At 43.9% G+C, this 12,348-nt stretch overlaps 1 protein-coding gene across 1 annotated transcript in view; it reads right to left on the bottom strand.

Annotated features, from left to right (window-relative positions):
- Positions 1–2,243: 2,243 nt before the first annotated feature.
- The window catches only part of LOC146784130 (tyrosinase-like), a 252,856-nt gene continuing 242,751 nt past the window's right edge, over positions 2,244–12,348 (bottom strand). Inside the window, exon 4 of the mRNA XM_085633727.1 lies at positions 2,244–3,888. Coding sequence (XP_085489853.1) covers positions 3,690–3,888 — 199 coding nt within the window. The 3' untranslated portion in view covers positions 2,244–3,689. The remainder of the gene's footprint in view (positions 3,889–12,348) is intronic.

Below are 12,348 nucleotides of genomic sequence, written 5' to 3'. Positions count from 1 at the left end.
CTGCGTTCTGCCGGAGAGGAAGGAGTGGATTCTGTCAAGTGCCATGTCCGGGATCCCGGCATAGTGGAGTCTGCATGTCAGGGTGCGGTGAGAGACTGTGTCTAAGGCCGCTGTGAGGTCGAGGAGGATGTGGGCTACTGTTTCTCCTCTGTCCAGTAGGGAGTGGATGTCGTCTGTTGCAGTGAGGAGGGCGGTTTCTGTGCGGTGGTTTTTTTGGAAGCCGGATTGGGAGGAATCGAGGATGTTGTGTTCTTCGATGAAGGTGGCAAGTTGGCTGTTGATGGCTTTCTCGATGACTTTCGCTGGGAACGGGGGGGGGGGAAGCAGGCAATAGAAGAAGAGGAAAAAAGAATAAAAGAGGTGAAAAAGAAAAGGAAAAAAGTTATAAAGAGTACAAAGTGAGTGCTAAAGAGAGTGAAAGGGTGAGAAAAGCTGAAGAGTGAAAAACGGAGCAGAAAGGGGCAGAAGCGGAGCGAGAGAGAGGAGTCAGAGGGTGAAACGGAGAAGAAAGCAGAAGAAAAGTGATAAAGAGAGTGAAAGGGTGAGAAAAGCTGAAAGGGTGAAAAACGCAGCAGAAAGGGGCAGAAGCGGAGCGAGAGAGAGGAGTAAGAGGTCCACTGGACCACCAGGGATGAGGGCGCAGGTATAACCTCTGGGTGGAGGAGGGCCTCGAACACCAACACTACGGGAGTGCAGGGCTCGGAGAGGCCTCACTTAAAGGTGGAGCTTCTAGGGTGGGAGAGCAGTTCCACTGACAGTGAGTCAGTGGTCTTGCTCACCTGTCCCCGCAGCGGCCGCCATTAAGTATGGGTCGGGGAGGGCTAGACAGCTGGGAGGCGGGAGTGGGGAGGGCAACTGGCTCGAGCTGGTCGCGCTGGGGGGGAGGGTCTGCGGGGGCAGCAGCATCAGGAAAAATTGTGGGAAAAGCAGGCAATAGAAGAAGAGGAAAAAGGATAAAAGGGATGATAAAGAATAGGAAAAAAGATATAAAGAGTACAAAGTGAGTGCTAAAGTGAGTGAAAGGGTGAGAAAAGCTGAAAGGGTGAAAAACGCAGCAGAAAGGGGCAGAAGCGGAGCGAGAGATAGGAGTCAGAGGTCCACTGAACCACCAGGGATGAGGCGCAGGTATAACCTGCCGGTGGAGGAGGGCCTCGAACACCAACACTACGGGAGTGCAGAGCTTGGAGAGGCCTCACTTAATGGTGGAGCTGTGAGGGTGGGAGAGCAGTTTCACTGACAGTGAGTCAGTGGTCTTGCATACATTTCCAGTAACCTTTAAACGTAGTTTGTAGTGACTCCGGGGATAAGAACTGATAAGGAGGTAAACCAATTACCAAATGACAGGTTCCAAATAACACTTAGACTTTCAGCAAGTTACAATTAATTAGAAATGTTCCTCTAATATTTCATATAAAGCTTGGTGGTTTAATGTTTCTCATTATCATAGATTAGATACAACTTTTACTATGGTGGGGGCCTATTACGATGTCGGGCGGAAGGTTGTCCGACAGCTCATCGGTGGTGGTCTGCCTGACATCTTCTTTGGCAGTCCAATCGCCACATTATGATACGTGCGGTTGGAGTTAGCAGGCGGAGGGACCAACCGACGCTCGCACCGTCAGACAGACAGTAATACCTACAATAGGGGCGGTGCCAACTCAGGCACTGCCGTAGGGATTACAATGTCCCTTTCCCTCTGCCGTCCTATAGGGGTCGACCGCCATAGAAAGGCAGACAGAAAGGGACTTTGGGGTCCCCTAGCAGGGCCCCCGTCCCCCTGGGTCTCTGCTAGGGGCCTTGGCGGGCACCTCTGGGTCTCCTCGAAACCCATGCATTGTGTGGCAGGCACCGCATGGTACCTGCCACACCGTGCATGGATGTTTCAAAAGTGTATATTTCCTATTGTGGCATGTGCTGCTGTCCGCAGCACAAGGCACATTAGGAAAGATACACTTTCCAGCTGCAGTGAAGGCAGTTGCATTCTTATTAGGGAAGCGGAACCTCCAAATCCTTTTTGGGAAGTCCGTTTCTGAAACAATGCCAGTCGGATGCTCGTCCGACCGGCATCGTAATGATACCCTTTCTATCTACCAAATGTTAATGAAGATTTGTATTGGTTGCCACTAAATAATTTCCTAACTAATATTGTTAAAAAACAAACAAAATTTCATACCACCGTAAATTGTTACAATCTCTGCATACTCTTAGTTCTACTTCATCTTATCAACCATTCAACTCAAATGTTTGTATTTTTATTGCATATTTATTGCTATTACTCAGTCTTCAGTAGTGACTTTTTCCTTACCCCCTTTCCTTCATTTCCCATACAAATTACAAAAACAGCTTTGTTTTGTTTTTGACATAGTATAATAATCTTGTTTAAATCTATGCATTTATTGTTATTGTAATCCACTTTTATGATTGATTATTTTAATAAAGCTGATTACACTTAAAAAGTAAAGTAACACATGTATCTGACTTTTACAGTGTTTATGCACATTGCTATGTAATTAAGGCTACATACAAAAGAGTCTAGTAATTGCAGCTCATACATTTCAAACATTTTTGAAAGTGGAAAGCTGTAGCTGATATATTGGGTAGTCACATAGCATATGAATATTCGGCTCCAAGGCTTAAGCAATGGGCTTGCATCTTTGAACAAGGGGGAAATTACTAGTGTTAGGTGTAGTCTTATCCTTCTTTATGGCTGAACTGACCATTTGAGGATTCTGGCATTGATCTGTAAATTGCAGTCAGGTGATATAATTTTAGAGCTGAAAGAGGCAATCCAAGCCAAAACTAACCCTGGGCATAGTAGGCGTAGCGGGGCTACGCGGAGGTCCACGGAGTTGCGAACAAACTCCGTGGAACTCCGAAACGCCACCCGCCTCCGTACAGGTAAGTGGTTTTAATTTACTTTTAAGTCATGTAGAATTACTTGTTAATATGGTGGGGTGGAGGTGGGGGCTGGCCAACTCCGCTCCTCTGCGGAGTGTGTGGAGATTTGCCTTCTCCGCGTTCAAATCGGAGGAGGCAAATCACCGCACTCTCCGCGGGCGGAGCAGAGGTCTCTGCCCGGGCTTACCCAAAACAGCTTAGCCATGAGTTTGAAAAAAGGGCTGTTGTATGTATTGTTGGGGCAGATTTTTCTAAAGTGCTCTATAGGGGAAAGCCCTTTTTCCTCAAACCCACTACAGAAGGGGAAGTTTGCTTGCTGCACTCACACTTTGCAATGTGGAGCTGTTTTTTGTTTCCAGTTGGGCTGTCTCCCTTCCCCAAAATAGGTTGGTAGATATGTTAACATTCGAGGATTGTGTGACTGGGGCCAGGGACAGAGTTGTACCAGCAGTAGTACCATGTTTTCCAGCTTGAATGCCCACCCGAAATGCTCACTGCAATGTGGAATCATCTTAAGGAAATCTGTAAAAAACACATTTTAAAGTCCTCGACAGTGTAATCAAAATTCACCAACTATTTAGTAAGAGCCAAGAAGATCTGACTAAACATGTAACAGTGGGTATCTGTTAGACTCTGGAAGGTCTTTGGACACCAGGATCCTGGGATGTTGTACTAAGGCTTTATATGATCACATGATTACAGGCTTAGATACACCGCTATGCACAGAACAGAAAGGAAATGCAGAGGTGTGACACACACACTTAAGTCACACCCACTAATACCCCTGCAGCCTAATCCACATCGACACCACGTCCAGAATATGGCATATAGGTGTATCCAAAATTTGATGATGGTTTCAGTAGATCACAGTTTCTCACAGGTGGAATAAAGGGAACCATGAAGCCATGAGGTGTTTGCTCCTTTGGGCACCCCATTCCTGGGTAATCATCAGGCGTGGCGTTGTTATTTTGGATCCATTTTTCAAAAATCCTGGAAGACAAGAATGTGTACATCACATCAAGACTAAAAAAGATACGTAACAATAGTTTTGCCTGCCTGTATTTTATAAATTCCATAGCCTTTGAGTGAGGGAAGATGAGTTGCCAGCATCAACTGACCAAATATGAACATGGAAGAATAACCTTTTTCTGCACACACCGATTTCGCATGTGTTCCCTTCACTTCCCAAGCCTACTCTGTAAACTCATTTACTCCTGCCCTTAACAGTTATACATCTCCAGCTGTTTGTTGGATAAAAATGGGTCAATGAGAAATGTTTAATGACTCACTAGTAACATAATGCATCAAACAAGTGTAACAAAAGTACCCATAAATTCATTATTGTATACAGAAATGCACCATCAACAGCACACAAAGAAAAGGCAAAGAAGTTGATATCCAGTGGTCACTTACACAGTTACCCACATAACCTGGAAAATTGAGTGGAGACTGATATTATCACCTTGCAGAACACCTGAAGCATGTTTGTGCGTGCACACACATACATGTACATGCATGGTGATGCCGAAAGTGACCTTCCGTGGCAGAGAGTAATTTAAGCATCTCGTACATTACTTTGTTATAGACCACGCTTTGATTGCGACAGATGTACTGACAAATAGTCCCCATGATATTTGGGCCACAGCAATCAGGTTGTTCTTCATGGTGAGACCTTAAAAAAAAATCTGAGTTTGCTTGTGACCCTGGCTAGAAGGGATCTGTTATGATCAGGCAGGACAGTTGTTATTGAAACTGTACCAAGGATAATTTTCATATGGTTGGCATTTGTCTAGATTTGCATAGTGTGCAAAATCTATAGACTGGAATGCAGCCGCCAGGGATAATAGTTGTTACTCCTAAACTGATCTTTATAGCCCATGATTCTACCATTGTATTCCTAAACTTGTGTTGTCAAGCTGCTAGCTCTCCCTTTGAAGTGTTCACAGATGTCCCTATGTATACAAGTGGGAATAACATGTTAAGCAACCCCACTTTCTCCATCTATACCTCTGGTAAACATGGTGGGTGTACAGAAGTTAGAAAGACTTTTTATGCAGGGAAGAAGGGATGATGCTAGCAGCTAAGCTCTAGATACTAATTGGATGTAAGAGTTTTTCATGGATTTGATTATGAAGAAGCTAACAGACTACTCTCTGAATGATCCAAATCAATGTAGAATTGAACTTCTGCAAGCTGCATTGATTTCTCTCATTCCAAGAGAAAGTTTTCATTTTACCAACAACATGCCCAGTCCTGCCTTCTATTTTCCTTGCTTGTGGAATTGATATTACTGAACACCCTTTATTGCTTGTGGGGCCCATCAAGAGTGTAGGAACATGAACGTCAGTATGTGTGTCAATTAGAAGCTCCTTGTAACCTTTCTCATATTAGGTCCCCCATCACCCCTTGGAGAGGTCACAGTCATGTCTGTGGCTGCAGCATTTATGTAGAGGGCTCATTAGGCAGCTGGAGAACAGGTCAGGCTCTTTGTGGTAGACCACATCAAGTGACATCTAATCCTTCATTGCAGGACCCCAAGTTCAATGAGCAGGAGCCAACAGAGAAAGATGTAAGATTATCACAGGTAGCGGTTATAGTCAATGGGAAAAAACTTTGGCCATTGCAGAGGGAAACATCCATGTGAAGTCTTTCCCCATGCTCATTTAGAGAACAGCAAATTGGTAGGTGGCACATTGTGGAGCATACAATCATTACCTAATCCAAAACAGAGGTGAGAAATGATAACGGGCCTCAGGCTATAGCTAGTGCTAAAACTAACATTAGTAATAGTAACAATAACTGCTACTATATCATTACACCAACAACCCCAGTGACAAAGTAGTGGGGTGGAAGCCTCATAGTGTGATAGGTAAACGAGTCAGGGGGATCCTAAATAAGAAAACCTGGAGCAAACATGGGCACAGGGGTGTATTCAGGGACCAGTAAAGGGGAAGGCAGATGCAGGGACAAAGGGAGTTTCAGAAGCCGAAGTAGTCACATAACACCCTCTGTAAACTAATTTTTTGATATATAAAATTGAATGGCAAAAAGTCTGAGATATTCTCTACTGTTTTTCCAGGCCAAATTAGAATTGTTAACATAATGTCAGGTAGCTTAGTTCAACTGCAAGCCAGTGCTTTTTACTAAAATACATGTGTTTTTATGGTATTCCTATAGCACAAACCTAGTCAAAAGTCAGTGGAGCACTTCACAGGGTCAAAGGTAAGCTTAAAGTAAATGAGCTATGGGAAATGTAGTTGGACTGATAATGTAGTGTTCTTTAAAGAGATGAGTCATCAACTCCTTCCTAAATTGGAGCAGCTTTGGTGGGGGTCCTGATCAATACTAGGATCTTGTTCTATATCCTATGTGCAGGGGCGTAGCTTAGTCAATAACATTAGGAGGGTGTGAGTGTGAGATTTTATGCAGTGTACCCAACTAAAAAGGACCTGTGCAGGATGGGGCATGGACTGCAGCGAGCGTTGTTAAAGAAATTACACCCTAAGCAACAACGTGCTAAAAAGCCCAGTTAAAAATAAACAAGTGCTAGATCACACAATAAGCAAGCACATGACATTGTGCCATGTTTAAAAAGTGGCACAATGCAATCTCACCTTCATGTGGCATACAATAGTATGAATACACACAAGGCATTGCTTGTGTTCTATGTTAAGTGCTTGGCTTGAGTCATTTAACTGTGCATATTTTTTCAATTGGGTTCTTTAAAGCAGGTCTTGTATAAAAATGACTTAGTGCAAGGTCACAGTCAAACCACTGTTCAGGACATTTATGGGATTCAGAGGTGGACGGACTCAAACTGAAAGAAATCAATGAATAGCGCTTTCTTCTCAATCCTTTACCCTATCACCACAACCTCGTCTAGAGAAGAGAACTCACAAAATCACAGTTTGGTGTTGGCCAGTCAGTCATCATAGGGACATAGTGAAATAGTGGATGATAGTTGATGATGGTGGATGCTGCTGTCCATTCCAATACAGTAAGGTAGAGCAGGCAACACAGGAGAAGCAACTCTAACAGAAGGCCAGGCTAAGGGGGCAAAGGAGGAGCAGCAAGAACAGATTAGTACCAACCCAAGCCCAGCAGTAGACTAGGCCTGGGAGGGGGTGAGCTCGGGGAGACTAGGCTAAGCAGCAGGAGCAAACTAGGTTGGGTGGTCTGGAAAAGATTTCAGAGGCTAAATGAGAATTAACAGTTATCAAATCTGCTTCTTGAAAACCATGAGATAACCGGTAAAGCTGCTAAATACCTAACCACATGTAATAACACAAGGCACCCACAAATCTCGGGATCATATGGAAAGATTTAACATCACTGCAATTTGCTAAAAACTCATAGGCTGTTAAAGGTTACTTGCGAAAATCCAAATTAACCTGTGCTCCACCCTCTGGTAGCATAGCACAAAAACACTCAGGCTTAATTTGGAAGCAACGTTTAAACTATTTATGCCGTACTTCAAACAGTAAAAAGGTGAAAACATAATGTAAGAAAAATTCCACACCAATTTAATAAATTATTTGAGACCACTCAGTAAATCTATACATATGCAATTTTACAGTTTTATGTCAAAATGGCGCCAAAAGGCACAAAGCGTCACTCGTGGCCTTCTGGTCGTGCGAGACCAAGAGAAAGTCAGAAGTTCGACCATGATGAGGCATGGGCAGGATACATTGACCAGGTTAGTCCAGCTGAAAGAGTTACCTTCAAAAGTCTAGAATGAAGATCCAGATCACAGTGGAGGGAGCAGCGAGGGGCAAGGATAGCATCACAGATGATAGTTGCTGTAACGAGAATGGTAGGTATGGCATCGTGAACAGTCATCGCTGTAGCCCGAAGATCCTGTTCAGTGTTGCAAATAGTCATTGCTGGAGGTTCGTGTTGGCGGTCACCGTGGGCTGTCAATGTTGTAACTCCAAGTGCAGATCTTGCGTTACCGGCCTTCACCGTAACGTGAAGAGGCTGGTTCACCCGAGCTTTGCTTTGACTGTTGGTGCAAGCTGCAAGATCGTGGCACAAGCAGGCCCCTTCACAGACACAAATAGCCAAAAACTTCAGGATTTCTTCTTTTCTTTGAGAAGGAGTTCCACTGGTGCCACACCAAGGGTCCAGGATATGAGGGGCACCTCTTCAGGATCAGGAACCCAGTCCAGCAGAGGTCAGCTGGGCTCAGGGTGGTCAAGTTGCAGGTCCAGGCAGCAGGTCAGCTGGGCAGATACAGGGAGGCCTATGGAACTTATTATGCATGTGTAGCTCAGAACAGGAGGTCAGTCAGCTTCTCATTTGAGTCACTTCCGCCTGGGATAAAGGGTGCAGGTCCAGTCTTCCATCTTTGCAAGCAGAGCAGGCCTCAAGCAGTAGTGCAGCAGAATGTCCTTCTTCTGTCTGTAGTGTCCACGGGTACTGAAAAGTTGGGTCAGGGTCCAATATTTATTCCTGTTATCAGCTTTGAAGTAAGGTAGGTTTCTATAAGCTTCCACCCCCAGAGGTGCTTGGAATTTTCTGCTTCCTGTCCCTGCTTCAGTTTCTCTGTGGACACAAAAGACTAGTGTTGAACCCTTTGTGATTGTGATGAAGCAGAGGCTTTGTGATGTGCAAGTGTGGTAGGTGGCAGCTCTGCCCCCCTATCAACTCAGAAATGCCCATTCTACCAACACCTATTCCCCCTGTGTTTCACTGTCTCAGAGCAATACACAAAGGTCAATTGCCAGCTACACTTAGACAAATGACCAAAATATGGACTGCAAGCACCAAATAGTTAGGATAAGAAAAAGCCAACTTTTTAAACGTGGCATTTTTAGGACTGTGATTTAAAATCCAACTTTACGATTAAAGAGGGTTTTAAATTACAATTCTTTAGACACTAAACTGGGCATTCCTATCTGCTCCCAATTTAAAGTTACCACTCAAGCCAATGTTAGAGTGTGGAAGAGGTAGGTCTCACAGTAGTGAATAATGACTATCGGGCATTTTAACCAACAGGACATGTAAAACCTAAAAGTGTATGTCCAACCTTTTAAATACACTGCATCCTGCCCTTCAGATTGTGTGGGCCTACCGTAGGTGTGATGTAGGTGTATTTAAAATGGAGGGTTGGGTGTGGCAAGAGGTTTATCTTGCAAGGACAAAATGGCAGTTTAAACCCACACACAAACAGACTGCAATGGAAGGCATGGGATCACTTTAAAGGGTCAATTAAGTGGGTGTCACAATCAGTGCCGCCAGCACACTAGTAGAATTTAATTTACAGGTTCTGGGTACATGTAGTACCACTTTACTGGGGAGTTCCAAGTAAATTTAATGTGCCAATTGGGTGTAAGCCAATTTCACCATGTTTAAAGGCGAAAGCACAAGCACTTTAGAACTGGTTAGCAGTGGGAAAGTGCACAGTCTTAAAAGCCAAGAACAAGAGCATGAAGGCAAAACGTCTGGGGATGACCTTCCAGAGAGGGCCAAGTCCAACAGTTCCCAGAGCCTCCGGCCTTGTACTCTGATCAAATATCTACCAATGTTTGTGATTTGAACATTGGTTGGTAGATTCTTAGGGTCTAAGGTTCATGGTTGGCACATAAAAGAAGGGCAAACTCTCCAGTAAGCCTGTCCCCTTATTTTGGAAAGCCGTGCATATGTTACATACAACACTCTTAGGACTGCTGAAATGTCTCACACTTAGTGGATGGTCACCTGTTAGCTATTCTAGTTAAGGCTGAGGGGCATTTTTTGGACAGCCACTTATGAACTAGACACCATGACACCACTTTTCAACCCAAGGAACTTCTACTGGTTAATTAAAAATGAAAGCATAAACTATTGAAAAGCTTTAAATTAATCATCCACTCGGGTAATGGAATGAAATCAGTGACAGTATCAGCTCTAGTGATGTAGCAAAGCAAACGCACCCAACATGTACTATCATCTGAATTTTTCAATATTTGTAACTATGATTGTTTCATCGTGTATGTGCACAAAGACCCAACTGACAGTGGCATGATGCTTAAAGAACATGTAGCGGAGCACAGCTGGGCCTCATGTCTTGTCTGATATTTCAGCCAGCCTTACTTTTAGCCATAGTGATTTGCATTCTGGGACATGTACTTTTGCTTTTAACATTGTATGCACTTTTTCAAAAAGCACAGCCTGCAACATCTTGTCTAAATAGTTATCACTGGCTAAAAGTGTGATACTTTCCCTGGGGCAACATGTGCGTTATTAAGTAGGTGGGTGAATTAATCAATGCATGCACATTGTATTTTTTTAAAGAAAGCTTGGCAACTGGCGACAGAGAAATACAAGCATGCCAAGAAAAAAGCAATATTTGTTTTCCTCCTTGACAAGCTTTAAAATGACACCTTGCATTGTTTACTTTAAATACATAGCTACAAATCAGCTCCATTCATGTCTAGACATCTCAGATGGTTCCTTCAGCAGCACTAGCTTTTTAGCTGAAGTACATTCCCCGCTGGGATTAATGAGGCCCCTTAAACTGTATTTTTTTAAACTACAAAGTCCAGGATTCAGTGGTGTTATATACAGAAAAAACAGCAGTATCTGACGACATTACCTTTGGCATAGGGCATGTAGCACATATATAAATCTGTAAATGTATTTCTGATTGCAATAAGTGAATACCCATATGCCTGTTCCAAATTGTATATGCAACAGAGGCACGTGAACAGTGCCTTATTCATGGCAAAAGCTTTAGCAGTTCATACATTCTGTTCAAAAAGCAGTTCAAGAAATACTTGTAGATTAATCTGTAAGTATAGGTATTGGTGAATATATATTTTAATATAATAAGGCACTATTCAATATCAGCAACATAGTAAGACTCGGTACTTAAGCTTTATTATGAGGTGTAGCTCGCTACTGTATACAAAGTACATATTACCTGTTATGATATGAAGATTCCTAAAAAGTATCTTTTTATGGGGGTAATGGCAGCTTTCAAATGTTCTGAATCATGCTGCTGCACTAGGAGGATATGGCTGCTCCGCCTCCAAGCTTGCCGCTGGTCAATAATTTGGGTGAAAATTACCTGGTACTGCAGGAACTGTGCAACTTGATTTAGATTCTGTACCAAGCATCACGGCGCATGAGTGGCATCAAGTTTCGTGATACTGGTGCAACCCATCCTGTCAATGTGGGCCCACAAGTATGCAATTTTTAAACAGACCTTCATACACTTGTCACCATGCAAGGGCCTTGTTATGAATACGTGAATGAACATCACGATAACAAGGCCACTGCTCTTGAGAGATGAGGACATGACTAAAGCCCAGATTACGATTTTGGTGGTGTAGGAGTGAGCCACCATGCCACCGCCCACTCCCACACCATCAAATAGGGCTGCTGCCCACCCGCCATTATAACAAGTATTATTGTGGTCTGGCAGGCAGCATGGCGGTCTTGTGGCAGTACAGTGTAAAGGCTCATATGTGGTCCTTAAACTGCACCGCCGCACTACTACTAGTGCACATTCCTGCATGGCATGGACTGTGCAGTCCATGCTGTGCAGGAATGGGTTGCATGCACATGGGCAAAACATGTGCCTCCCTCCATGCACCCTTGTGCACAATTCAAAGAGGGGGCCCTGTAGGGCCCGTTTCTTTCCTCACCACCAGCAGTTTCATGGAGTAAGAACCTCCATGAGACCGGTGGCTTTGAGGAAAGTCGTAATATGCTTGGTGGTTGTGCCAATTGCAGTGCTCAGACCACCGCGCCACTGCCAAGGATGTCTGATCCCAGGCAATTGTGGTGGTACCATGTCGGTCCGACCACCCTAGTTGTAATCCACCAGTCAGACCGCTGGTGCAGCAGTGGCCGGTCCACCACAGCTGCGTCACCATTATTTTGGCAGTCTTCGTACCGCCAAATTCAGAATTAGGCCCCTAGTGTCATTCCAGAGGAGCACAGGGCAGCAGGGCACAACCTGATTCGGGCTCTCTCCTAATGTGCACCACACTCAGTGCAAGAAAGATGATTAGGCCAAAAGGTACAACACAGACTACATATTCGGTTTTGTGTGAAAAAGTCTGCTTTATTGAAGACAGGTACACATCACATAAAATCACCTTAGGCCTTAGTCTCACAAAATTAGACCATGCTATACAGTACTTCACCTAATTCCCCTAACACCAACCCCTAAATCTACCCCCCGCTTAACATCCTCATCTTGCAACTGTAACTACTAACCTGGAATTGAACTGTCAGTCTTTACATCGATACACACTTTCACCTGCATCTATTAGCATCTAACTATCTAAGTATCCTAACTCTTGACTTTTCATTTGCTCCCTCCCTGTTTAACTTTATTACTACCCCCCAGTAACCTTCTTCTCCTATGTTTACAACCATCATTTTAATGTAAAACCATGACAACTGAAAACTGCTCCTCCCTGCACCTGTTAAAAGAAACAACAGAATACAACATTCCCC

This window comes from Triturus cristatus, chromosome 11, assembly GCF_964204655.1.
Source record: "Triturus cristatus chromosome 11, aTriCri1.1, whole genome shotgun sequence".
NCBI classification, from domain to species: domain Eukaryota; kingdom Metazoa; phylum Chordata; class Amphibia; order Caudata; family Salamandridae; genus Triturus; species Triturus cristatus.
This window is presented reverse-complemented; position numbering and strand designations above follow the sequence as displayed.